Below are 26,442 nucleotides of genomic sequence, written 5' to 3'. Positions count from 1 at the left end.
TGCACCATATACTTATTTGCAGGATTAATACAAACATGTTTATCTTAATGGGACCGCTTCTCTGCCTTTTCCCTAAAGCTGAATCTAAATATATACAGGTATTTGGCACAAGTGACGTATCTACCACAGCTGTACAAAGACTAAGTCTGATATAGTGCAATATTAAGCACTGGAAGTGGTTTCTCTGTTTCATATATGCATATTAAGGCACTTAAATCTCCATTAAGTAACCACACTGAGTATTTTCTTTAATCCAGATATTTTGCCACTAAAAAGAATAAACCCTTTATACTCAGTGCATGATCTTGCAATAAAAGTATAAGCTAGTAACCATGGAAGGCTGACACACAATGGAGATGCATCTCTAACTGTTCTAGAAAAGGAAATGTAATTTCCTCATCCACAGTTATCAGAGGCCTGCTAGCAGAGGGCTGTTTAGTATTCTTGGCAGAGCCTGATCTGGACAAAAAGAAATGTTACAAACTGGCTTATGTTCAGACTTATGTACGTTTCAATGGCTTATCTTTCCTTCTGTAAACCACACCAGTCTGGGTAGTATAAATGTCTTGTTTAGTAAAGTGGTGGCTGATAATCTCCTGTCTCGTTGCTGTTGGTAAAGGGTGGGCTCTGATAATTGTCACTGGCAGGATAGCTGGGATATGAGGAAGTGTCCTGAGTAGGATCCACATAATCTGGGTTGAAATCTGCACCCTGTTTGTACCTCTTGTATGCCAAGACAGCAAGCGGTATCTAAAAAAAAAATATATATCATTTATAATGCTAAAAGAAGTAATCAAGGGAATCTGTAATCATATAAAACCATGACAATACAGCTTTTGTAATCAAGTAATTAAGTATAGGTATGGGACCTGTTACCCAGAATGCTAGGGACCTGGTGTTTTCTGGATAATGGATCTTTCTGTAATTTGGATCTTCATACCTTGAGTCTACTAGAAAATCATTAAATAAACCCAATAGGCTGGTTTTGCTTCCAATAAGGATTAATTGTATCTCAGTTGGGATCAACTAAAAGCTACTGTTTTTTTTTATTAAAGAGAAAAAGGAAATCATTTTTAAAAAATTGGATTAATGGAGTCTATGGGAGGCAGGCTTTCCATAATTCTGAGCTTTCTAGATACCAGGTTTCTGGATAATGGATCCCATACCTGGAAAATAGTAAGTTAGGTTGAAAAAAGACACACGTCCATCAAGTTCAACCTTTTATTTTTTTTTAACCTGCCTAACTGCCAGTTGATCCAGAGGAAGGCAAAAAACCCCATCTGAAGCCTCTCCAATTTGCCTCGGAGGGGGAAAAAATTCCTTCCTGACTCCAAAATGACAATCGGAATAATCCCTGGATCAACTTGTACTATGAGCTATCTTCCATAACCCTGTATTCCCTCACTTGCTAAAACTTGCCATCCAACCCCTTCTTAAAGCTATCTAATGTATCAGCCTGTACAACTGATTCAGGGAGAGAATTCCACATCTTCACAGCTCTCACTGTAAAAAATGCCAAATCCCGAATATTTAGGCGGACCCTCTTTTCTTCTAATTGGAATGATTGACGTTTCTTTTTCAGCAATGGGTTCTGGAACAGCCTAATATTGCTCTGTATGGGGAGGGAGGGAGGGAGGGAGGGAGAGAGGGAGAGAGGGAGAGAGGGAGAGAGAGAGAGAGAGAGAGAGAGAGAGAGAGAGAGAGAGAGAGAGAGAGAGAGAGAGAGAGAGAGACTTACCCAACTTAGGATAGAAAAGAAGCTGAATGCAATGGCTGATTGTGCACTGTCCCTTCCAGTCAAATCTTGTGTGACAGTCGCTGCCCACTGATTGGCTAAAAAGCAGAAGCCCACAAACCAGAGGAAACTCCACAGCACTACAGGATAGAGAAAGAAATCAATATAACAATATAAAGCTTTCCATGACCAACAAAATAAAAATATAGATATGACATTCTCCATGTCTAAATGTTTCCAGGAAGGAATAAGCTGGCACACTTTTGGTCCATAGGAGGCAATCTTAATACATCCCCCAGCATTTATTTGCCACTAGAAATTTGGTGCATTTTTTAAAATGTTAGTCAATTTCAAAATTGGTGCATCCTCCAAAGGAATACTACACAGAAAGGTGTGTGAAATCCACAGATCCCACCCTATGATAGCCTATGAGTTTGTATCATCTAGGCTTTATTGGATTTAATGAGGTGATTCCCTGGAGTGCTTCCCCAGGCTACTCACCCCAAAGCTAAGGGTTCTGGGCAAGGCACCTGGGCCACCAAAAGGATCCTATGAGTGACCTATGACTATATGGCCTATATTGAAATAATTTACTGTAGTTTTGCTTCAGGCGATAGAATGGGGTATTTACACCCGTGCTCACCGTATATTCGGATGTCTTTTTTTATGGTGATTATAGGCTGAGCAGTATCAATTGTTTTCTGTGTAATTCATATTCTACCATTTAGTTTGGAATTTGCCCTACATTTTTTGAAATGTTAGTCAATTTCGAAACTGGTCCATCCTCCAAAGGAATACTACACAGAGAGATATGTAAAACCCACAGATCCCACCCAATTATTATATAGGTCTCTTGTGGAAGTAGCCACTCACCAGAGAAGCCCAAGTCACCCAACACTATGTATTTGCGGTAGTTGACGTTGCTTAGGGTCTGCAGGTAAATATCCAGAAACAAGAAGAGGATGCATGCTAGGAAAGCCAGAAACCCAATGCCCACTCCATAGTGGCAGGCGTCATTGTTCTTATTGAATACACAGTATAACTTGCTATCACCCGGGTTATTTGAGTAACCATCAGTTACAATGCAAGCAAAGACAACGAGAGCAAAGACCTGCAAGGAGAAAACACAAATAAATTAATAACTTATTACATGCTGACATTTCCAGATAAAAATATGGAGCAAAGCTCCATACAGAGTTTCATTTTCAAGATAACTACCACTTAAAGGAGAACTAAGCCTACAATATGTCTAGAAATGCTGTATTTTATATACTGAGATTATAGCTCCAGCATAAAGTTTCAGCATCCCTTTAACAGTAATATGGGGAGCTCCTGGGGGCAAATTCGTAGGCACAGATCTTTCCTGCTGAGGTTGGCTAAATAGCACCTGCCTTGTGTTTCCAGCATGAAATAGCCTGGGCATTTTGTACTGGCAAACATGAGGAAATTCTAGTCGAGTTCTACAACATATTCAAAAGGGATTTCTTATTTGCATGAAAGGTGAATTGACTAACACAAAATGCTAAGTGTGCCATTCACCTAACAGCTTTACATTCACAATCTGTATTGCAGTCTATTGTGCTGTGTTCAAATAACAGAATGTAATAGAAAAGAAAAGTAAACTACAGCCTTGTTATTCTCTTTTCATAAGCAAACATTCCTGCCCAGTCAACTACACTACAACACTAATACGCTTCCATATTCTGGCTGACTAAACTGAACGCCTACCCAACCTACTCCACAATCTCTAACAATGGTGCAAAATAGATGTGTTACTCATACACTGCCCAAATTGCCATGGCATAAGATTCCCAGTGAGTAGCCAGTCTCCCCAAATGTACCAATTGCCAGGCATAACTGTTGCTACTATAGCCAATAAGGTTTAGCCTGTGCCCCAATAATTCTAAACTCTCTCAAACAATACATTCTACATAAGAAAGATTCATAGTCCATAGTCTTTCAAAATCAAAACATACCTATTATGAAAAACAAAAAAGTACATCCTACTACAAAATGTAAGGATATTGGCCCATGGCCAATTGAAAAGTTGCTTAGAATAAGCCATTCTATCACATACTAAAAGTTAACTCTAGGGGGACTTGAAAAAGGGGATTTTTTTTCTTGCCTCTAGATCAACTTTGAAGGATGCTGGGAAATTGCCCATACAGGTATTGCGGTTTCCTTTCAATCTGTGGAATCAGATATGTTTGTGTAGGAAAAATACAGAAAACAGTTCAGACCATACATATGTACCTTTTCTACATCACCCAGTGAAAACCTTGTTTAACAGACATGATCACCACTTGAATAAATATTTGTGATGATGCCATACTGGAGCTGGAGGAAGGAATATTTGATTGGCTGAATATCCCTGCTATTCGGAGACAAATGCAGCCAAATTACACTCCAAGGTCCAACACTTGGATCAGTCACTGGGCAGGAGCGTAGCCCACGTTTTTCCAGGTGAACCACTAATCCCACACACAGGCCAAACCTGTTTTGTGACTCTGCCACTCATCCTATTTAGGAGATTACACCATAGGCTGCATTGTTTCCCCTGCACCCCACAGCTCATGCAGGAGAAGCATTTCTTGGGTGAACAGCCAGACTGACATGGGTCTCATTTACAAACACTGGGCAATTTTGCACCGGAATCTAAAACTTTGGAAGCATGAATTCATTGAATATGGGACAAGCTTACTGCTTTCCACGGTGGGTCCGGGTCCTCATGCCCCAGACCTTCAGCAAAGGCGAGAAACACATGAAACTTGGATTGCAGGCAGGCGCCACTCCGGAACACCAAAATCATAAATGTCAATAGAATCCAGTAGCCCAAATTTTAAATAATACAGTCTTTATTACATTATGTATAAAAGCCTTACACATTTTGTGTTAAGAACACTTAGGGGCAGATTTACATATGGTAGAATATCGAGGGTTAATTAACCCTCGATATTCGACTGCCGAATGTAAATCCTTCGACTTCGAATATCAAAGTAGAAGGATTTGCCACAAATAGTTTGATCAAACTATTAATCCTTCGAATCGTTCAATTCGAAGGATTTTAATCCATCGATCAAACGATTTTTCTTCGACCTAAAAATTGTTACAAAGCCTATGGGGACCTTCCCCATAGACTAGCATTGCACCTCGGTAGGTTTTAGGTGGCGAAGTAGGGGGTCGAAGTTTTTCTTAAAGAGACAGTACTTCGACTATCGAATTCTCGAACGATTTTTAGTTTGAATCGTTCGATTCAAAGTCGAAGTCGTAGTTGAAGGTCGAAGTAGCCAAAAAAACATTCGAAATTCGAAGTTTTTTTTATTCTATTCCTTCACTCGAGCAAAGTAAATGGGCCCCTTAATCATAGGCTGCCTGCATTATACATACTGTAAAATAAAGACTTTTTGTATTACTTAAAATTTAGGCTCCTGGATTCTAGACATTTACAATTTTGCACCTGGGCAGTAACCCATAGCAACCAGTCAGTGATACGCTTTGTTTTTTTTAGCCAGCTGCATTTTTAAGACTGAAAGCAAATGTTATAGCCATAGGGTACTGCCCAGTGATTATAAATGAGACTCTTGAGCGAATCTTATTCCAAAACATCAAGGTGACTATTTGCCTGTTAATGAAAGAATAGAAATATAAAGCCAGTGAAAAGGAAAAGGCAGACTAATAGCAACAACACGTCATACTATAGGCCCAGCCAGCACACCCGGATCTGTATCCGCCCCCTTCGCTGCTATTGCTCTGCACGGGGTCGGCTCTATGGCACTTCTGTCACTGCCCGACTAAAGACTCTCTCGGCAGTGAAAGGGTCACGGGCGGCTTCATCCCACTTACAACTCAGTAAACACTGGCACGTGCCCCGCTAAGGCATCACGTGACGCCGGGTACGGCATGTGACCCTCAGCCCAAACATGTGACACCAGGAGAGGGAACAGCTACATTGCACAGGCATTGAGGTATGTGCCGGGTCGCCTGCCAGCACTCATTTCATTACAGTTCCCATCATCCTCAGCGCTAGGTATTGCACTGGAGCAGCACATGACAAGTGGGGCGGGGGAAGGATGATTAAACATAATTAATCCTAGGGCAAGGGAAGCCTGTAAAGAACACGAACTACAGCTAACTCCATACAGTAACTCCACACAGTTAATAAGGCTGGCGTCTGTAGTTAACAGCTGTTTTGCACAGAGCAGATTATTAATATGTATCTGTCTTAACTCCCCGTGCAGGTGGCGCATGTGTGACAGGAAAGTGTCTGTGATACTCACGCAGCTGCAGATCCTCAATATCGTCTCTGGCCGCCTGAGAAAGTTTTCTAGGTTAAAGCTGCTCCCCGCTTTCGGTGCCCCGTACGCCCCGTTCTCCATTCTGCTTCCTTGTCCCGCAACAAACTTCCGTGTGACAAAATAGTACCCGCCCGCATGAGCTGTACAGGGCGTGTCTCAAAAGGCCGCTCCAGGCGGTGAGAGTCACAATATACAGCGCTTGGGCAGGGGCCAATGGGGAACTGAGAGAAATTGATGGTATTATGTCATCACGTGATTATACTTTTGTGTCTCATCCACCGAGTTGTTACTATCGAATTAGTAGTATATTTTATAGTGGAAAATCCAGTGTGTCTGACTGTGGTAGAAGAGGTATATTAGGATTATGTGATGCCAGTGGCCTGAGGGGATAATAAACTCAATAGATTGGCTGTAAAGTGGGAGCTGGTAAAATCTATAGTGGTAGAGGGGCTATAATTAGCAGGTATAGTGGGGAGAGATGGTGCCTATAGTAGCAGTGGATAATAGTCTCTGGGAAGGGAGTGTGACTGTGGGATAGCAGGTATAGTAGGGAGAGATGGTGCCTATAGTAACAGTGGGATAATAGTCTCTGGGAAGGGAGTGTGACTGTGGGATAGCAGGTATAGTAGGGAGAGATGGTGTCTATAGTAGCAGTGGGATAATAGTCTCTGGGAAGGGAGTGTGACTGTGGGATAGCAGGTATAGTAGGGAGAAATGGTGTCTATAGTAACAGTGGGATAATAGTCTCTAGGAAGGGACTGTGACTGGGGGATAGCAGGTATAGTAGGGAGAGATGGTGCCTATAGTAAAAGTGGGATAATAGTCTCAGTTCGGAAAGGCAGTTTGGGGAGATTGTCGCCCCAAAGAAGAGGCGTTTTGTCGGTGGGCGACTATTCTCCCCAAATCTGCTCGTGTGGACTGACCCTAAAAGGTTACGGAAGAAACTGTGACTATAACGGGGACATTGTAAGCTCTGATGGGACAGGAACTGATTTGACTGGGCATTCAAAAGAAATTCATGCAGAATTGTTTAGAGCGCTCTTCTCTGTGCTTTAGCAATTCATATTTTTTTTTTGATCATTCCAGCAGACTCCCTTAAGTAGGCTGAAATGACCAGCAGGTGGTGCTGTTGTTTCAAATGCACTCATAGCTTCATCGGCTCATCAGCAAGCTCAGTGACATAATCGAATTTAATTGTGGAAACTAAACATGATCACGGAGCAAAAAGTGATCACTACGTTTCTGCTACACTGAAAATGCACTTGAGCTAAAAATCAGTACTGAAAATCAGCCTGCTGAGATGGATACGAATACATTTTCAGCCCGTGTGGCATTAGCTTTCCCACTGACTTCTGGTGAAGAATCAATGACACTTCGGTACAGCAGTCTGGCAGTTAGTGGGTACCTGGAGCTGTGTTTCCTTTCTTATAATCTACATTAATCTCCTGTAGGCACCAGTTATATTTATGTAACTGGGTCTATTACCCTTTACACTGGGGAAGTGCCTATATGTTAGCCCCCTTCTCTCAATGATTACACAGTAAAGTTCCCTGGGCCAGTGCTCCTCTAAAAAAAACAGCCTGGGGTAGAACAGTGACAATCCCGGAAAGCTATATTGTGCACGTGCACGGTCCTGTACAGCCATTACAACCATTGGGAATCATTGGAAAAAAGAGGGATTCTATTAAACAAACACAGCATCAACACAAAAATCATATTGATTACTGCAGGAAGACCCTAAAATATGCACACTCCAAAATACCAAAACATACCTCACAACTGTCCCGATTTTGGCAGCTCAACCCACAGTCCCAGATTGTTGAAAAATCCACACATTCTATGTGATCTCCTGCACTGAACAGCCAGAAAAAGATACAAAGCTTCTAAAACTTAATTTGGCTTTTGGCAGAGAGCCCAGAATACATGAAAGGTGCACTTAGATACATTTGTTACAATTTAAGATAAGCAAAGAAACAATTGTAACAATTTAAGATAAGCAGGTCTCTTGAGGAAACTGACATGCAACTTAAAGGGCAATTCACCTTCATTAGCAAAACTAATAACACAGAAATGTGTTAAAACTTTCCATAACCGGCCAAATTTTGTAAAATGGACATGGTAATTATTTGCCGGACTGCGAGCAGCTAAACTTTTTGGCCTTCTTTATATTTTCAAAATGTTGGGAGGTATGCCAAAATATAATAGGCTTTTCAAATACACACAATAATTCAGAAGACTTAAAGGTTAAAAAACCCTTTGAAACATATATGTAGACACATGTACTTCCCAAGCATCCTTGAACCCATGTCCCAAATGCATCAGTTATAAAATAAGAGTATACCAGAACCAATGGTATAAAAACCTGCATCGAGATGACTTTTTATGCAGGTTCTTCCCTAATGTAAAGGTACAACGGTTAATTGATACTGGCATCCAGATGCAATTGCTCAGCAGTGTGGAGCAGTGGTAAACATCGCTAACTTTGATCCCTGGGCCAGTGATCCTCTTCCCTAAAAAATGTGCCGGCCTATAGAATACTAGTAAAATAGTCAGGATCAGCAAGACAGCTGTCCTCTCTTTCTGACTTTAGACTCAATGCCATTAATTGATCATTCTTTTGACAGTATTTTTTTTAACATTGATCCTAATAAATAGAGACTTAGCAAATCATCTGATGTTAAGTCTAGGTGTGCAGCCAATCAACAGGTCTGGGGTGTGGCCATGTGTCTGCATTGATGGCACGACCCTGCTCCAGGGGCCCAGGTCACCAATGGGTTAATAATTGGCGGAGGGAAGGCTCTGCTAACTTTGTGTATGGGGCCTGTGATTTCTGATGGTCATACCAACTACAGACACTACTATAAGTTGCAGGATGTTATAAATATGGGGAACTCTTTGTATCTCATATTTTAAGGGATCATGTTGCCCCACTGTAAATTGTAAGGATATTAGATGTCACCGAGAGGCTCTCTAACCTTATAAAGGCACAAGGCTACAGACTAAGTTATACAGTGGACTCTGAGAATCACTTGTGTGTTTAACGGGATAATGTACCCCCTACTGTAAATGATTAGGATATTAGATGTCACGGAGGGGTTGTGTGACTATATAACAGCACAAAGCTGCAGGCTGAATTATACATGGAACAGTGGGTATCACACATCTATTATAAGGGATAATGTCCACGTTACTGGAAATAATATGGATATTCGAAGTCACTGATGCCTTGTATCACCATATAAAGGTACAAGGCTGTAGGCTACGTTGTACAGGGAACTCTGAGTACCACTCATATATTATAAGTGATGATGTACCCCCTTCTTTAAATGATAAGGATATTAGATGTCATCTAGGGGTTTTGTGACCATAAAAAGTCTCAAGTCTGCAGGCTGAATTATACAGGGATCTCCGAGTTCCACTCATGTTTTATAAGGGCTACTGTTCTTCCACAGTATGTCACTGAGTGGTTTTTTTGACCATATAAAGGCACAAAGTTGCAGGCTGAATTTTACAGGGAACGCAGATCACTTTTTGTTTTTTAGTTCTTCATTTTTATAATTTCCCTTTTTTTCCCCCCTAAAGCTGTTGATTTCATACCGTGACTTTTGCCTTGAGTATTCTGACCACTAACCACGCTATCGGATCAGTTATTTTATTTTACTGATTTGCATAATTGTATTTGATTTTTTCGTGTTTTTTTTCTTACATTGCTTTGCAGTTATACAGTTTGGAGCAGAAATACATAATCACCCATTTTGGAGTCATCATAATGTGTAGTTTACAAAATGATGTGGTTTTCAGTCAGGTCACCCTAATTGTTTGTAATTGTTTGCTGCAAGGTAGAAGTTATGAGGTGATTTTTGTAAATGTCACCAAATTCTCCAAATTTAGGAAAGGGTTGCAGCTTGGTGCTTTGGAGTAGAAAGACAAGCATACCCAATGTGGATTCAGGGGAATGTCCACTTTCTGAAAATATATGGTTTTCTGGGGTGAACATACTTTTTTCTATCTTTGCCCCACAAATGAATGCTGCAAATGTGTTGGTTTTTTAGCTGAAATGACAGAGCATGTGGGGGGCTCTTCAAAGCTGCAAAAAGACCCAAATTCATGAAAAGACACTAAGTTGAAGTCCTGAAGCCGTGAAAGGACCCAAAGTAAGGAAAGGAGTCTAAGGTAAGTTCCACTGATCATAAATGTGTTTTTTTTATTTTATTAAACCCCTGGCCACCAATGGATTACGTTAATACTATATAGGCCCCTGGCCACCAATGTTTTTTTTGAATATTCTATGGGGCCCATGACCACCAATGTTTCTTTTTAACTTTGAAGAGGGGGCCATAATGATTTTTTTTTTTTAACTTGTACAGGGGGTCCTAAAAAACTTTTAGGGGGGGGCTGGCCACTAATGATTTTTGTAAAACTTTTATGTGGGACCCTGGCCAACAATGTTTTTGTTTTAACCACCGATAATGGCTTTTTATAAATCTTGTGTGGGAGGGGTTTAGTTTTGATAGACTGATATCTATGTGGCCTTTTTACTGTGGTGTAGGCTTGGGTGGATCTGGGGTGGGCCTTGGGGGCTGGACTGGGGTTCTACAACCATATAAAGGCACAAGGTTGCAGGCTGAGTTATACAGGGGACTATCACTGATTGATTATAAGGGATAATGTGCCCCCTACTTTAAATGATATGGATTAAGGATGCTAGATGTCACTGATGGGCTCTGTGACCATATAAAGGCACAAGGCTGCAGACTTATATAGGGAACTCTGCTTATTACTCGTATTATAAAGGATAATGTATCCCCACTGTAGATGATAAGGATATTAGAAGTCATTGAGGGGTTTTGTTACCATAAAGAGACAGAAGGCTGCAGGTTCAGTTATACAGGGAACTCTGAGTATCACTCATGTATAATAAGGGATAATATGCCCCCACTGTAGATGATAAGGATATTTGTATTTTCCACAATTGTTTTTAGCTCTTTATGCCCCAGGCCACCAATGTTTTTAATTTTTAGGGCCCCAGGCCACCAATATTTTTAACTTTTAGGGCCCCCGTGCCACCAATGTTTTAAACTCTTTGTGTCCCTTGCCACCAATGTTTTTAACACTTAGGGCCCCTTTACCACCAATGTTTTTAATTCTAAGGGCTCCTTACCACCAATGTTTTTAACTCTTAGGGCCCCTTGCCACCAATGTTTTTAATTCTTGGGGTCCCTTGCCTCCAATGTTTTTAATTCTTAGGGCCCCATGCCACCAATGTTTTTAACTCTTAGGGCCCCTTGCCACCAATGTTTTTAACGCTTAGGGCCCCTTGCCACCAATGTTTTTAACTCTTAGGTCCCCTTGCCACCATGTTTTTAACTCTTAGGGCCCCAGGCCACCAATGTTTTTAACTCTTATGCCCCAGGTCACCAATGTTTTTAACTCTTATGGCACCTTGCCGCCAATGTTTTTACCACTTAGGGCCCCAGGCCGCCAATGTTTTTAACTCTTATGCCCCAGGTCACCAATGTTTTCAACTCTTATGACCCCAGGCCACCAATGTTTTGAACTCTTAGGGCCCTAAGCCACCAATGTTTTTTTAACATTTAAGATTTAAAGAAGGGGAAGGTCATTTCATGAGTATATTCTCTCCTGACAGTAGCACAGATTTCCAGTGGGCAACACATTTCCTTGTTTGCCGTTGCCTTTATTAGGACCGGCTAGTGTTTGACCAAAGGATTTAACCTACTGCCTCATATTTACACATCAGAAATGCAGAAAAGTTCTACTAATACATTTGATTTAGGTTGAGATAGGTAACTGTTTAAAGAGTCTACCTTGACCAAAAGTTACTGTTCCAGGTTCATGTCCATGTGAACTTTGGTACTGAGTGGGGGGGGTCATGGGTCCAGTGGCAGGGTTGGCCCAACTTGCACCTACCTTCCTTTTTACCCCTCAAAGCTCTTGTTCGAATAGCAAACAATGGAGGGTGTCATTGTGGGGGCAAGAAGAAATATAATACTCCTCCATCGCTTTAGCAGGAATCCCCCACCCAAAAAGGATGTCTCATAACCTGAAGAGAGTGGTAACCAAAAAACAAATCCAGCATAGGCGTTCCCCAGTATCAAGCACCTTCATATACTAAATGTCTGGTATAGTATAAATAGGCTGGTGGGATTTCCTTTATTAAGAAAGGGGCAACGGACTTGAATGGAAATGCTTACATTGTGGCCTATGGAGTAAAGCAATTTTGTAGTTCCTTCCAATCATTGGAGATCAATATGTGTCCTTAGTAGAACGAGGCACAGGAGCCCCTTCCCTCAATATTCACCATAGGCATTAAAGAAAAACGCTGAGACATATTTAATGGGAAACCTGGCGGGGAGCACAGGATTTATTAAAATTAATAGCTAATTTATATTTGGGCATCCCTAACGACCAATGATCCAGAGGAAGGAGAAAAACCCTAGAGTACTATGAGGGCCAATCTGCACTGAAGGTAAAAATGCCTTCCTGACTCCTAGAAACGGCAGTCGGTTTTACACCCTGGATCATGCTAAGCACCCCCACCCCCTCCTATACACACCCTTACCTATACACACCCCCTTCAACCTCCCTACTGTAGATATCCCCCCATCATTACTCCTACCCCCACCCTCCCTCCTGTACATAACTCCGACCCTTCCTCCTGTAAATAACTCCCACCCTTCCTCCTGTACATAACCCCTCACTCTCCCTCCTGTACATAATCCCTTACCCCACTCCTGTACATAACTCCCACACTTCCTCCTGTATATAACTCCCACCCTTCCTCCTGTGCATAACCCCTCACTCTCCCTCCTGTACATAATCCCTCACCCCACTCCTGTACATAACCCCTCACTCTCCCTCCTGTACATAACCCCTCACCCACTCTTGTATATAACTCCCACACTCCCTTCTGTACATAACCCACAAACACACAGACAGACAGACACACAGACATACGCCCTTGGGAGAGGTAGAACCGGAAGGATTTAGGCCATGGTGTTGGGTCGGCAGCAGCAGGTGAGTCTTTGAGTGAAATGCTGAAAAGAAAAGATTTAGAAAGTGTTGACATAAGAATAAAGACAAATACTTGGTTCTTTATGATATTAAAGGCTCGGTCGTGCTTTAAGAACGCACTATTCATTGGGCCTGTGGGGACTGTTTGGGTCTCTCTACTCATGGAATGCCTTGGCCTATTATGAAACTCAGTCTGAGCCTGCGCCATTTATTCTTTTATATGATCACCTGGTGCCAGTCTATTACCCAGTAGCAACCCATTTCCAAAGGTGGATATCTAAGCCAGATGTCCAGCAGCCCTATAAGCATTACCTACCTCCCCTGTTATTGGCCTGCTATAGAATCAACACTTTATCTGCAGACTTCGATCTCTGTCAGCAACCTCTTACAACCTAAAGGCAGCCAAACATCGGTCTATGGGGTGCCCTCAAAGTAATCAGCCTGCGGGCTCATCAGACGGTGTATGATTTCCTTTTATTGTTCTGATTGAAAATGCACAGAACTGCAGGAAGTAAAGTGGAGCTGCACTGGACAACATGAGGCATCTCTAGATAATGGGTAAATGTCAGTAAATTGATACATTACCCATACTCTCCGGAGCCTCTTCATGATGGCCTTCCTAAGCTGTTTTCGCAGGGTTGGCCTCTCCACCACCGGAGGATCTTTGATGATCTCTTCCACCTCAGAAGCTTCTTCTTTTCCATCCGCTCCCTCTTCTTTCTCCTCCGCTGCAGGAGTTTGCTCTTCATTTGCTTCAGGAGGTCCTACCGGTTCTTCTTCCACTGCAGGAGATTGCTCCTCCGTCTTCTTCTCCTCCACTGCAAGGGCTTGATGTTCTTCTGCAGAACCTCCTTCTTCCGCTCCCTCTTCTTTCTCCTCCTCTTCAGGAACTTGCTGTTCTTCAGCGGGAGCGCTTTCCTCTTCTTTTTCTGCTTCATTTGTTGGAGCTTCCTCTTCTTCTGCTCCAGGAGCGTCTTCTTCCTTGTCTTCCTCTGCAGGAGCTTGCTCCTCCATCATCTTCTCCTCCACTGCAGGGGCTTGATGGTCTTCTGCTGGAGCTCCTTCTGCTTCCTCTTCGTTCTCTTCTGAGGCAAGGGCTTCCTCTTCTGCTGCTGCTGCAGGGGCTCCATCCTCCTCCTCTTCTTCAGCTGCAGGACTTTGTTTCTTACTAGGTTTGAAGGGAAGAAAATGTAAAAAAAAAAATGGGTCATTATTGTAATTTGTTTCCAAAGTATTGCAACTACAATTCTGATCACTGGAGGATTAAAATAGCCTGATAGCCTTGTACCTAAGAAATAACATTATGCCTGCTACACACCTGTCCCTACTGTAACACATTGGGCAGTTACTGAGCTGAGTAAGTTCCATGCTAGACTTCACCCAGTGATACATGCTGAGATACATGCTATGGTTGTAGGGACCTAAAAAAGTTCAACAAGTTTCTGTGCTATTTACTATTAGTATGGCCAAAGCACCCAGAGGTAGGAGAAAACATCTATTTTTTGAACCAGTATCCATGTGCCAGTAAGTGTAATTGAAAGTGTTAATTGCAAAATACATACCCAGCAGCTTCCTGTAGCTTCTGCTCTCTCACAAACTCGTTGTGCAGCTGGTTAAGATGTTGGTTGATGGTCTGTGAGCGCATGGGAGGCACAAGGATAGGAGCAAAGGGGAAAGAAAGGAGACAGTTAAGATTAAGCCTGTAGATGTGCTGCTAATAGTACCTTTATATGCTGAGGGCAGTGAGGGTGTGGGATTCCCTGCCGGCAGCTGATATTGTGATATTGTTCAGCCTTTTCTCATCATAGGGAGAAAAAACCCCAAATCACCCGTGTGCAGTTGTCCTGATTGCAATGGACCAATCAAAGTTCAGTATCTAGTTGTTAAAAAACCCAAGAAAAGCATCAGGGACAGTGATCCCAGGTGAACTTACATTCTCCAGCCGCAGATACTCAAGTTGCTGCCTCCGGTTTTGGACTCGAGTTGGATGATCCTGTGGAAGAAGAGAGTCAATGTTAAGCGCTTCTTTGTAGCAATGCCATTATTGTGGCCATGTGGCCGCTTGTGATAAAACTCTATGCAGTGTCTGTGCATAACCCCATTTTTGTTGCTGGTGAAAATGGCACTTGGATGGATGACTTTAGATGACCCCAGGGCAGATACAATGAATAATAATGTTCTTGATTATTATAGAGACACACAGTGAAAATAACCTCTCCCATAATAATACTAGTGACACTTACAGGAGGCAGCTTGGCAGACTTCCTGAGGGCGGCATATTCCCTCTTGATCACTTCCTGTAACATAAAGAAAGAAGCAGTGTGAGATAAGAGCTGGCAATCTAATATAATTTGTTCCCTATTTACCTAAACATCAATTCTGCATTACCTACCAGTGAGTTGAGCATTTTCCAGTACAGGATAATGTTCTCCTTGGCCCTCATCCTCGGGTCCACTTCGCATGTAAGAAGGAAGTGCTTTCTGAAAACGAAAGATATCACTGAATGTTTATTAAACATTTTCCAGCCTTATTGCCCTTGCAGTTACCCCTGGGGCAATAGCAAATGATTCCCAAGTCCATTTATGGTTTACTTACAGGACGATGTTCTCGCCGAATTCGACCCGGTAGTGATGTTCTGCAGGAAAAACACATTTCTGTTAAATACTGAGCTATAGGGGGAAAGGCATTCACATATGATAAAACGAATGGCACAACCTTAGGAACTGATAAATAATATAGGATTTTACCGTAATAAGAGGCGAGGGCCTCAAAGTCCGTATGTTCCCCCCTGAAGTCCTTCAGGACGGAGTACAGCGTCTATAAGTGAAAAGAAAGAGCATTAGGGACAGAATACTAAATGGCTCTAAATGCTGCTCACAGTCAGCCTGGCTCTGAGGAGAAAAGAGACAGAAAAGGGTTTGGGTTTTTATGGGGCAAACATGCCAGGAATAAGGGCATTTTATTCTGAAAATTAAATAAACGTAGTGATTGGATTCCCTGGATGTCAGTTCTGCATGCACAGAGGCAAAAGGTTTGGCAGCTCCCATATATATATATATATATATATATATATATATATATATATATATATATATATATATATATATTTATATATATATATATAAAAGAATCAGTGCAGACAGACAGCTGCTTAAGGAGAGCTTATATAGAAGAGAGAAAGGGAAACACCAGTTGAGAGAGGATTGTTTTACACTGAGGCATTACCAGAAGCGATGGTTTTCTCTGCACCTTGTCCATCGTTGAAACCTACAGGGACAAATAGACATAATCAGCCAAAATGAAGTCAAGAGTTGTTCCCCTTTAAATGAACTTTTAGTAGGATGCAGATAGTGATATTCTAAGACAATTTGCACTTGGTTTTCCTTTTTTTATTATTTGTGGCTTTTGAGTTATTGAACTTTTTCTTCAGCAGCTCTCCAGTTTGCAATTTTAGCCATGTGGTTGCTATGGTCCAAATGACTCTAGCAACCATGTGCTTTGAAGAAAAGTAGTAATAACAATAAACGTGTAGCCTTACAGACCATTTGTTTTTTGATGGGGTCAGTGACCCATTGAAAGCCGGAAAGAGTCAGAAAACTATCGAAAACATTTAATGAAGACCAGTGAAAAAGTTGCTTAGAAGTAGCCATCCTGTAACATACTAAAATATACATTAAAGGTGAAACAGCCATTTATTTATTTCCTTATCTATATTCTCCCATTTGTATGAAACATTGTTCCAGTCAATGATAAAAGCCCTTTATTAATGCTGCTGATGAATTGGCTTCTTATAAATACCATATACAGTAGCCGTATGGGCTCATATGCACAAAGCCGACCCCCCCAAGTGAATTTACGACAGACTCGCTGAAGAAGAAATCATGTGCTGAATCAGTTGAATTTGCAAGATTACCTCTTAAAGAAGATTCTCCGGGTGGGGGGGGAAAAATAGGGGGCGGCACAAGGCCGGGGCACCCCAAGGGGGGGTCTCCCTAAGGAGCCCCTGGCTCTCTCTTACACTGTTCAGCTAAAGATGTAATTGACTGAACAATGGAGAAACCAAAAAAAAAAATAACCCAGGTGTTAATAGGCAGGTGTGAAGCACCGAAGTCGCGGTCCAAAAATCAGGAAAAGCGCTGTAGCAATCTGTATAGAAAAGAGAATATAAAGGCAAGTTAATGAATTTAGCACTTAATATTTGCTATATAATACAGAGGAAGGCAGAGATCTATTTTCCCCTAAACTTGAGCTTTGTATCAGTTCCAGCAGATATTGGGCCTCAGTCTAAGCCCTGAATAACTGCCAAATCCTGGTCTGTGTCTGCCAACCAGCACTAATATTAAAGGCATCTCCCAAGCACATTTATGGGAAAATTCTCCTAATTCACTAAAATCGGGGAGAGGAGCCACATCTGCTAGTCTGGGGGGGCATCATCCAACCTTTTCCCCTCTTTTTTTTACTATAGTAAAGGTTATTTGGCAAGAAATCTCTCAGAGGGAATATACATTCAACACAGAGCCAACCAACGGACTAAACCAACTGTCTGATCCCTAGGTTTGATGTCTCCTCTCTTCTATGGGACCTGCTGTATGTCCCCCACTCATTTGCTATTACCCCCCAACTGTCCCCATGGCACGTGCCTCTGCTTCCCACCCCTAGTTCCAGACTTGGATCAAGGGAACATGTATTTAGCTACAATGTTGGTACATAAGAGCAGGGCACATACCCAGGGGGCAAAGGGACAAATCTCTAAGTAGCCTGTCAGTAGTGGGAACATAAATGAAGCAGCTTATGGTGTGGTACGGGGTCCCCAAATGTTACCTTCAGAAGATAATGTGAATATTTGCTGGCAGCCCTGAATAACTGCCAAATCCTGGTCTGTGTCTGCAAACCAGCACTAATATTAAAGGCACATTTATGGGAAAATTCTCCTAATTCACTAAAATCAGGGAGAGGAGCCACATCTGCTAGTCTGGGGGGGCATCATCCAACCTTTTCCCCTCTTTTTTTTTACTATAGTAAAGGTTATTTGGCAAGAAATCTCTCAGAGGGAATATACATTCAACACAGAGCCAACCAACGGACTAAACCAACTGTCAAACCCTAGGTATAAAGTCTCCTCTCTTCTATGGGACCTGCTGTATGTCCCCCACTCATTTGCTATTACCCCCCAACTGTCCCCATGGCACGTGCCTCTGCTTCCCACCCCTAGTTCCAGACTTGGATCAAGGGAACATGTATTTAGCTACAATGTTGGTACATAAGAGCAGGGCACATACCCAGGGGGCAAAGGGACAAATCTCTAAGGAGCCTGTCAGTAGTGGGAACATAAATGAAGCAGCTTATGGTGTGGTACGGGGTCCCCAAATGTTACCTTCAGAAGATAATGTGAATATTTGCTGGCAGCCCTGCATGACTGCCAAATCCTGGTCTGTGTCTCCCAACCAGCACTAAGATTAAAGGCATCTCCCAAGCACATTTTAGGGGAAAAATATCCAAATTCACTAAAATCAGTGAGAGGCGCAACACCTGCTGGTCTGTGGGGGACATCGGCCAAATTCCCTCCTCTTTTTCCACTAAAATAAAGATTTTTTGGCAAAAAATCTCCCAGAGGGATAGTAGTCTTACCTCTCGCCACAGGGCCAACCAACGGACTGAACCAACTGTAACATTGCCAGGTCACCTCTGTTCCCTGCTCTTAAAGGGAAAGTGTTCCCTTTTGATGAGTGAGGTTTATATGGCATTTATTTCTAATTAGATGTGCAGCACATACACAGCCTATTAAGTACACAGAGCATTGCTTTGTATGTGTGGCCTATTGAGTCAGTGCAGTTACTGCGCTGCCATATCTGTTGGATCCATTCATTCATCAGCCATGGTTCCAATCAGTGCTGCTGCTGTTGCTCAGTCTGGTAGAACTGGGGTGTCCTTTGCTTGTAGGGGGTCCCTTCCTTATCTTAAATAGTGGGTAGAGATGGTGGTTCTCATTGTTCTTGGTATTTATTGCTTATTGAGCATTTTGTGATTATTTGGAATAGTCCGGTAAGTTGGGGTGTTTGTGTTCCAACAAGACCTTGTACGTCAGAGAGAGAGTTTGTGTCGGTGTATTTAAAGTGCTATATGTTTCAAAGCTGGTTAGTGGTCTACACACAGTATTTCCTATTGATATAGAAGTCATGTAATGTTTCAGCTGTCGGTACCTCCACTTGTCCCCAACTCACCGCTTTTCTTTGTTTTTTTAGGAACATGGGGATCTGGTCTTTTTTCCATGCCTAGCAGGTGCCTCGAATGAAGATTCTGGAGCCCAAAAGCAGTTTTGTATCCCTTATCTTCAATCCCAGGTAAGTAGTCAGTGTTGTTTCTTATTGGGGTCAGTGGTGATGGATATGGACCAGTGAACCGTTTTTGTTTAGCTGGTGTCATATACTTAAAGAGGTTGATTACCTTCCAAACACTTTTTTTCAGTTTCAATTGTTGTTGAAGTAAAATCCTTCCATCGATCGCTGAAATCCTTCGAAACGTTCGATTCGAACAATTTAATCGTTCGATCGAACTATTTTATTTCGACCACAGGATAGCCAGATTCGATCAAAAAACTTCGACTTCGATATTCGAAAGTCGAAGTATTTAAATTAGATGGTCGAATTTCGAAGTATTTTCCACTTCGAAATTGGACCCTTGATAAATCTGCCCCTATATGTCAGATTAAAAGCCATCTACATGTTCTACTCTTCAGCTTGCATCTGCAGTCAGGGGTGCTTCGCCAATGAGGCTAGTTGAGGCTGTTGCCTCAGGCGGCAGCGCCCCACTAGGTGCCAGGGGCAGCAAAAATGCTGCTCCTGGTACTTTAAGAGCGAATTTCCGGGGGAGGGGGGGCAGCAGCAACTGCTGCTGCCTCAGGCAGCGGAGGGGCCAGGATCGCCCCTGTCTGCAGTGGGGGTCCTTACAACACATTTGGGAAGGGAGTGTGACTGTGGTATTGCAGCTATAGTAGGTAGATGTGGTGCCTATAGTAACAGTGGGAAAATAGTCTCTGGGAAGGGACTGTGGCTATGAGATAGCAGGTATAGTAGGGAGAGATTGTTTTATGGGATCTCTACGTACAAGCTATGAGCAAACTTAGGAACAGTTCCTGCTTAATTGTACTTACTACTTGCGAATACCTATCCTGGCATAGTCTTATGGGATCTCTCTGTACAGGCTATGAGCAAACATAGGGGGCAGTTCCTGCTGAATTGTGCTTAGTACAGGGGAATACCTATGCTTCCATAGTTGTATGGTATCTCTCTGTACAGGCTATAAGCAAACTTAGGGACTTTTCCAGCTTCATTTTGTTTAGTACAGAGGAATATCAATGCTGCCATAGTTTTATAGTATCTCTCTTTGCAGGCTATGATCAAACTTAGGGACTGTTCCTGCTGAATTGGGCTTAGTACAGGGCAATACCCATGCTACCTTGTTTTATGGAATCTCTCTGTACAGACTATGAACAAACTTTGCCGACTGTTCCTGTTGAATTTGGCTTAGGACGGAGGAATACCCATGCTGCCCTACTTTTATGGGATCTTCTGAACAGGATATGAACAAAATTTGGGGGACTGTTCCTGCTGAATTGTGCTTAGTACAGAGGAGTAATCATGCTGCCCTACTTTTATGGGATCTCTCTGAACAGGCTACGAATAAACTTTAGGGACTGTTCCTTAATTGTGCTTAGTACAGGGAATGCCTTTGCTGCCTTAGTTGTATGGTCTATTTTGTACAGGCTTTGATCAAACTTAAGGGCTGTTCCTGCTGAATTGTGCTTAGTCCAGGGGACCACCTTTGCTGCCTTAGTTATATGGTATATTTTGTACAGGCTATGAGCAAATTTATCGGCTGTTTCTGCTGAATTGTGCTTAGTGCAGGGGAATACTTATGCTGCCACAGTTTTATGGTGTCTCTCTGTACAGGTTATGAGCAAGCTTAGGGTGCTGTTCCTGTTGAATTGTGCTTAGTATAGGAAAATTCCGATGCTGTTCTAGTTTTCTGGTATCTCTCTGTACAGGCTATGACCCAATTTAGGACCGTTCCTGCTGAATAGTGCTTATTATATGGGAATACCTATGCTGCCATAGTTTTATGGGATCTCTCTGTACAGGCTAAGAGCAAACTTAGGGACTGTTCCTGCTGAATTGTGTTTAGTACAGGGGAATAGCTATGCTGCCCTAGTTTTATGGGATCTCTCTATACAGGCTAAGAAAAAACTTATGGAGTGTTCCTGCAGTCATTGTGCTTATAGTACAGAGGAATTCCTATGCTTCCATAGGTTTTTGGAAACTCGGTTTACAAGCAAACTTAGGGGGCTGTTCCTACTGAATTAAGCATAGTACAGGGGAACACTTATTCTACCATAGTCTTATGGTATCTCTCTGTACAGATAATGAGCAAACTTAAGGGACTGTTCCTGCTTAATTGTTCTTAGTACAGGGGTTTACCTAAGCATCTATAATTTTATGGTATATTTTTGTACAGGCTATGAGCAAACTTGGGGACTGTTCCTGCTGAATTGTGCTTAGCACAGGGGAATACCTATGCTGTCATATTTATATAAAGGCATATTGGCTGCAGGCTGAGTTAGTCAGGGAACGATCACTCATGTCCTGTAAAGGATACTGTACCCCCTACTGTAAATTGTAAGACAATTAGAAGTCACATAGGCATATGAGACCACATAAAGACAGAAGGCTGCAGGCTGTGTTATACAGGGGACTATCATGTATGTATTATATGTGATAATGTAGGCCTAATGAGACCATATAAAGGCACAAGGCTGTAGGCTGAGTTATACAAGGGTCTCTAAACATGTCTCATGTATTATAAGGGATAATGTACCCCATACTATAAATTATAAGGAAGTCACTGAGTGGTTCTGATACCATATAAAAGCACAAGGCTGCATGTTTTATTATACAGGGAACTCTTGATGTTCACTCATTTTTTATAAGGGATAATGAAACCTCTACTGTGAACTACTGTTCTGTGACTATATAAAGGCACAAGGCTGCATGGAAAATATAAGGGATATTATACACCCACTATAAATTAGGATATTAAAAGGATATTCCTACGCAGGGATCTTTGCGTATCACTCATTTATTATACGGGATAATGTTTCTCTTGCGTTACTTGATAAGGAATTTAGATTTCACTGAGGTGTTCTATGACCATATAGAGGCACAGGGCTGCAGGTTCAGTTATACAGGGTTCATCATTCATTGATTATAAGGGATACTGTACCCCTTGTGTAAATGATAAGGATATTAGCATTCACAGAGGGGTTCTGTGACCATATAAAGGCACAAGGCTTCAGGCTAAGTTATACAGGGATCTCTGAGTATTGCTCATGTATTATAAGGTTTAATGCACCCCCACTGCAAATGCTAAAAATATTAGAAGTCACTGACGGGTTCTGTGACCATATAAAGGCACACAGTTACAGGCTGAGTTGAACAAAGAATTGTCACTTATGTATTATAATGGATATTGTACCTCCTACTGTAAATTATAAGGATACTAGATACTGAGTGGTTCTGTGACCATATAAAGGCTGTAGGCTGAGTTATACAGGGGACTCTGAGAATCACAAGGTAATGTACCCCTGCTGTAAATGATATGGATATTAACTGGGCCGGTGGGCCAACAGCCCTCATGGGCCCCGCCAACCCAGACCCGCTCACTGCTGGCAGAGCCTCCTTGCTGATCGCCTCCCCCCCCGCAGCATGAAGAAATGGCGTGAACTGAAGAAGGTATGCACTGCCAGGGGAGGGGACATTGTGAGCAGAGGGATTTGCAGCAGGGGTCCATGTCCAGGCTGCAGGCTGAGTTATACAGGGGATGATCACACATGTATTATAAGGTATAATTAATCCCCACTGTAAATTGTAAGGATATTAGAAGTCACTAAGGGGTTCTGTGACCATGTAAAGGCACAGGGCTGCAGGAGTTATATAGGGGACTATCACTCATTGATTATAAGGGATAAGGTTCTCCCTACTGTAAATGATAAGAGTATTAGATGTCTTTGACTATGTGAAAGCACAAGGCTATAGGCGGGGTTATACTGCGTACTCTTGAGTACCACTATTGTATTATAAGAGATAATGTACCCCCTACTGTACAATTATAAGGATATTCGATGTCACTGAGGGGTTCTGTGACCCTAAAAGGCACAAGGCTGTGTTATACAGGGAACTCTGAGTATCACTCCTCGATTATTAGATATACTGTACCCCCTATTGTAAATGAGGGGTTCTCTGATCATATAAAGGCACAAGGCTGCAGGCTGAGTTATTCCAGGAACTCTGAGCATCACACGTGTATTGTAAGGGATAATGTCCCTCACTGTAAATTGAGGATATTAGAAGTCATTGAGAGGTTCTGTGACTTTATAAAGGCTCAAGGATGGAGTTTGAGTTAAACCGGGAACTCCCACGATCACTCGTTTATCATAAGGCATAATTAAGCCCCTACTGTAAATGATATGGATATTAGATGTAACTGAGGGGTTGTGTGACCACATGATGACACGGGGCAAAAGGCTGAGTTTTACAGGGAACTCTGATTATCACTCATGTATTATAAGGGTAATGTTTCAATTCTTGTTTCAATTACAAGAAGAAGCCACTGAGGGCTTCTGTGACCATATAAAGGGTTTGTAGACGTGTGTCACTGTAGTTGGTAATGTTTGTTACTATCTGACTGTCCCTTTCTGTCCTCTGAACTGCTGGTTCTGACTCCTGAAACAATGCAACGCTAAGCAATTTCCCAATATGCATTCATTCCTCATTGTCACTGGTTTAGTGTTACTGTCGTTGGGACTGTCTATCACTTTACAAGGTGTTAAGACCCAGATATAGGGGGTTTTTTTGTTAATGGGGAAGAAAAGACAGCTGCAACAGATAAGCTGTTATTAGTCTTAGTATATTCCAATACTGATTACAGAGTAATATTGGAAGCACAAACTGCATGGTATCTCAGTATGTTAAGATAAGAGCAGTTGAGGGAAGTAGTGCGTCTACGGTTGATCTGTAACTGAGGTTGGGTTCAAACTATTTTTAAGGGTAGGAGACTAAAAGTGCAGTCAGTTTTCAGATTTGGCTCAATATCAAACCTAATCGAAAGCCCAATTTGCATATTCACATTTGGGTACTGGACCTAAACATGTAAAGGGAAGTGGGGAGGGGCATCGAACCCCAAAGTACATTATATACAGTGGGAGGCAGAGAGTCCAGGCACCCAATAAATATATTTAAACCACCAAGAGGTGGTTGGTACCTCAAATACATTATATGTAGTGAGTGCTAGCACCCTAGAGTACTTTCATTTTTTTTTATATCTGTGCTTCATAGTTGTTACGAATCTCACTCGTGTATTATAAGGAATAATGTACTCCCTAATTGTGTATTATAAGGATTATTTTACCCTGCATTTTAAACAATAAGGGTATTAGAATTCAGTTGTGTTTGGTGACTATATGAAGGAACAAGGCTGTGGGCTGAGTTATACAGGGACAGAGATGGGCGAATAAATTTGCCAGACACAAATTGTGGTGTATTTCCGGGTTTTGCCGCAAGCGAATTGATTCTCGAAACTGAGGCAACAATTCAGCTGCAAAGGAATTCTGTTCCCCTTATTACAAATGGTAATGTACTATAAGGGATAATGTACCCCCACTATAAATAATAAGGATATTAGATGTAATTGAGAAGTTCTGTGACCATATAAAGGTGCATGGCTGCGGGCTGTGTTATACAGGGGACTTTGAGTATCACTTTTCTAGTACAGGCGATCATGTAACCCCTCTTTTAAGCCATAATCACTTATCATATGACTTATATACAGTATAAGGGATATGGTACCCACTACTGTTAATGATAAGGATAGTAGATGTCACTACATATGGTTCTCTGACCATATAAAGACATAAGTTGCAGGATGTTATAAATATGGGGAACTCTTTGTATCTCATATTTTAAGGGATAATGTTGCCCCACTGTAAATTGTAAGGATATTAGATGTCACCGAGAGGCTCTCTAACCTTATAAAGGCACAAGGCTGCAGACTGAGTTATACAGGGGACTGAGAATCACTTGTGTGTTTAACGGGATAATGTACCCCCTACTGTAAATGATTAGGATATTAGATGTCACGGAGGGGTTGTGTGACTATATAACAGCACAAAGCTGCAGGCTGAATTATACATGGAACAGTGGGTATCACACATCTATTATAAGGGATAATGTCCACGTTACTGGAAATAATATGGATATTAGAAGTCACTGACGCCTTGTATCACCATATAAAGGTACAAGGCTGTAGGCTACGTTGTACAGGGAACTCTGAGTACCACTCATATATTATAAGTGATGATGTACCCCCTTCTTTAAATGATAAGGATATTAGATGTCACCTAGGGGTTTTGTGACCATAAAAAGTCTCAAGTCTGCAGGCTGAATTATACAGGGATCTCCGAGTTCCACTCATGTTTTATAAGGGCTACTGTACTTCCACAGTATGTCACTGAGTGGTTTTATGACCATATAAAGGCACAAAGTTGCAGGCTGAATTTTACAGGGAACGCAGATCACTTTTTGTTTTTTAGTTCTTCATTTTTATAATTTCCCTTTTTTTCCCCCCTAAAGCTGTTGATTTCATACCGTGACTTTTGCCTTGAGTATTCTGACCACTAACCACGCTATCGGATCAGTTATTTTATTTTACTGATTTGCATAATTGTATTTGATTTTTTCGTGTTTTTTTTCTTACATTGCTTTGCAGTTATACAGTTTGGAGCAGAAATACATAATCACCCATTTTGGAGTCATCATAATGTGTAGTTTACAAAATGATGTGGTTTTCAGTCAGGTCACCCTAATTGTTTGTAATTGTTTGCTGCAAGGTAGAAGTTATGAGGTGATTTTTGTAAATGTCACCAAAATCTCCAAATTTAGGAAAGGGTTGCAGCTTGGTGCTTTGGAGTAGAAAGACAAGCATACCCAATGGTGGATTCAGGGGAATGTCCACTTTCTGAAAATATATGGTTTTCTGGGGTGAACATACTTTTTTCTATCTTTGCCCCACAAATGAATGCTGCAAATGTGTTGGTTTTGCAGTACCTGAAATGACAGAGCATGTGGGGGGCTCTTCAAAGCTGCAAAAAGACCCAAATTCATGAAAAGACACGAAGTTGAAGTCCTGAAGCCGTGAAAGGACCCAAAGTAAGGAAAGGAGTCTAAGGTAAGTTCCACTGATCATAAATGTGTTTTTTTTATTTTATTAAACCCCTGGCCACCAATGGATTACGTTAATACTATATAGGCCCCTGGCCACCAATGTTTTTTT

The 26,442-nt window shown here is 41.8% G+C and overlaps 2 protein-coding genes and 2 long non-coding RNA genes across 4 annotated transcripts; 2 read left to right on the top strand and 2 right to left on the bottom strand.

Annotated features, from left to right (window-relative positions):
- Positions 1-222: 222 nt before the first annotated feature.
- On the bottom strand, positions 223-6,117 carry syngr2.S (synaptogyrin 2 S homeolog). The gene is made up of 4 exons (NM_001093319.1): positions 6,013-6,117; positions 2,609-2,846; positions 1,739-1,875; positions 223-750 (listed from the first exon to the last, which is right to left on the bottom strand). The coding sequence occupies exons 1-4, from the start codon at positions 6,109-6,111 to the stop codon at positions 571-573; spliced, it is 654 nt and encodes a 217-aa protein (NP_001086788.1). The 5' UTR covers positions 6,112-6,117; the 3' UTR covers positions 223-570.
- On the top strand, positions 5,395-6,151 carry LOC121398926. The gene is made up of 2 exons (XR_005964619.1): positions 5,395-5,700; positions 5,974-6,151. It is a non-coding gene; the product is annotated as an uncharacterized LOC121398926 (long non-coding RNA).
- Positions 6,152-9,980: 3,829 nt separating this feature from the next.
- On the top strand, positions 9,981-26,338 carry LOC121399203. The gene is made up of 3 exons (XR_005964818.1): positions 9,981-10,203; positions 19,305-19,403; positions 26,214-26,338. It is a non-coding gene; the product is annotated as an uncharacterized LOC121399203 (long non-coding RNA).
- On the bottom strand, positions 12,852-16,422 carry LOC121399202 (cilia- and flagella-associated protein 251-like). The gene is made up of 9 exons (XM_041579273.1): positions 16,288-16,422; positions 15,810-15,879; positions 15,658-15,697; positions 15,455-15,542; positions 15,306-15,359; positions 14,996-15,055; positions 14,625-14,695; positions 13,648-14,230; positions 12,852-13,085 (listed from the first exon to the last, which is right to left on the bottom strand). The coding sequence occupies exons 1-9, from the start codon at positions 16,318-16,320 to the stop codon at positions 13,035-13,037; spliced, it is 1,050 nt and encodes a 349-aa protein (XP_041435207.1). The 5' UTR covers positions 16,321-16,422; the 3' UTR covers positions 12,852-13,034.
- Positions 26,339-26,442: the final 104 nt, after the last annotated feature.

Source organism: Xenopus laevis, chromosome 9_10S, assembly GCF_017654675.1.
Source record: "Xenopus laevis strain J_2021 chromosome 9_10S, Xenopus_laevis_v10.1, whole genome shotgun sequence".
NCBI lineage: Eukaryota > Metazoa > Chordata > Amphibia > Anura > Pipidae > Xenopus > Xenopus laevis.
Note: the sequence above shows the minus strand (reverse complement) of the source record. Positions and strands in the feature narration are given on the sequence as shown.

What these genes read in the sequence shown, in the direction of transcription:
- LOC121399202 (XM_041579273.1), bottom strand. Translation starts at nt 16,320, where the DNA reads ATGGACAAGGTGCAGAGAAAACCATCGCTTCTG. An exon ending in GGCCCTCGCCTCTTATTACG is followed by an intron (nt 15,698 to 15,809) that starts GTAAAATCCTAT and finishes TTTTTCCTGCAG; the next exon opens with AACATCACTACCGGGTCGAA. An exon ending in AGTATCTGCGGCTGGAGAAT is followed by an intron (nt 14,696 to 14,995) that starts GTAAGTTCACCT and finishes ATGCGCTCACAG; the next exon opens with ACCATCAACCAACATCTTAA.
- syngr2.S (NM_001093319.1), bottom strand. Translation starts at nt 6,111, where the DNA reads ATGGAGAACGGGGCGTACGGGGCACCGAAAGCGGGGAGCAGCTTTAAC. An exon ending in GGGTGACTTGGGCTTCTCTG is followed by an intron (nt 1,876 to 2,608) that starts GTGAGTGGCTAC and finishes TCTATCCTGTAG; the next exon opens with TGCTGTGGAGTTTCCTCTGG. An exon ending in TCTTTTCTATCCTAAGTTGG is followed by an intron (nt 751 to 1,738) that starts GTAAGTCTCTCT and finishes TTTTTTTTTTAG; the next exon opens with ATACCGCTTGCTGTCTTGGC.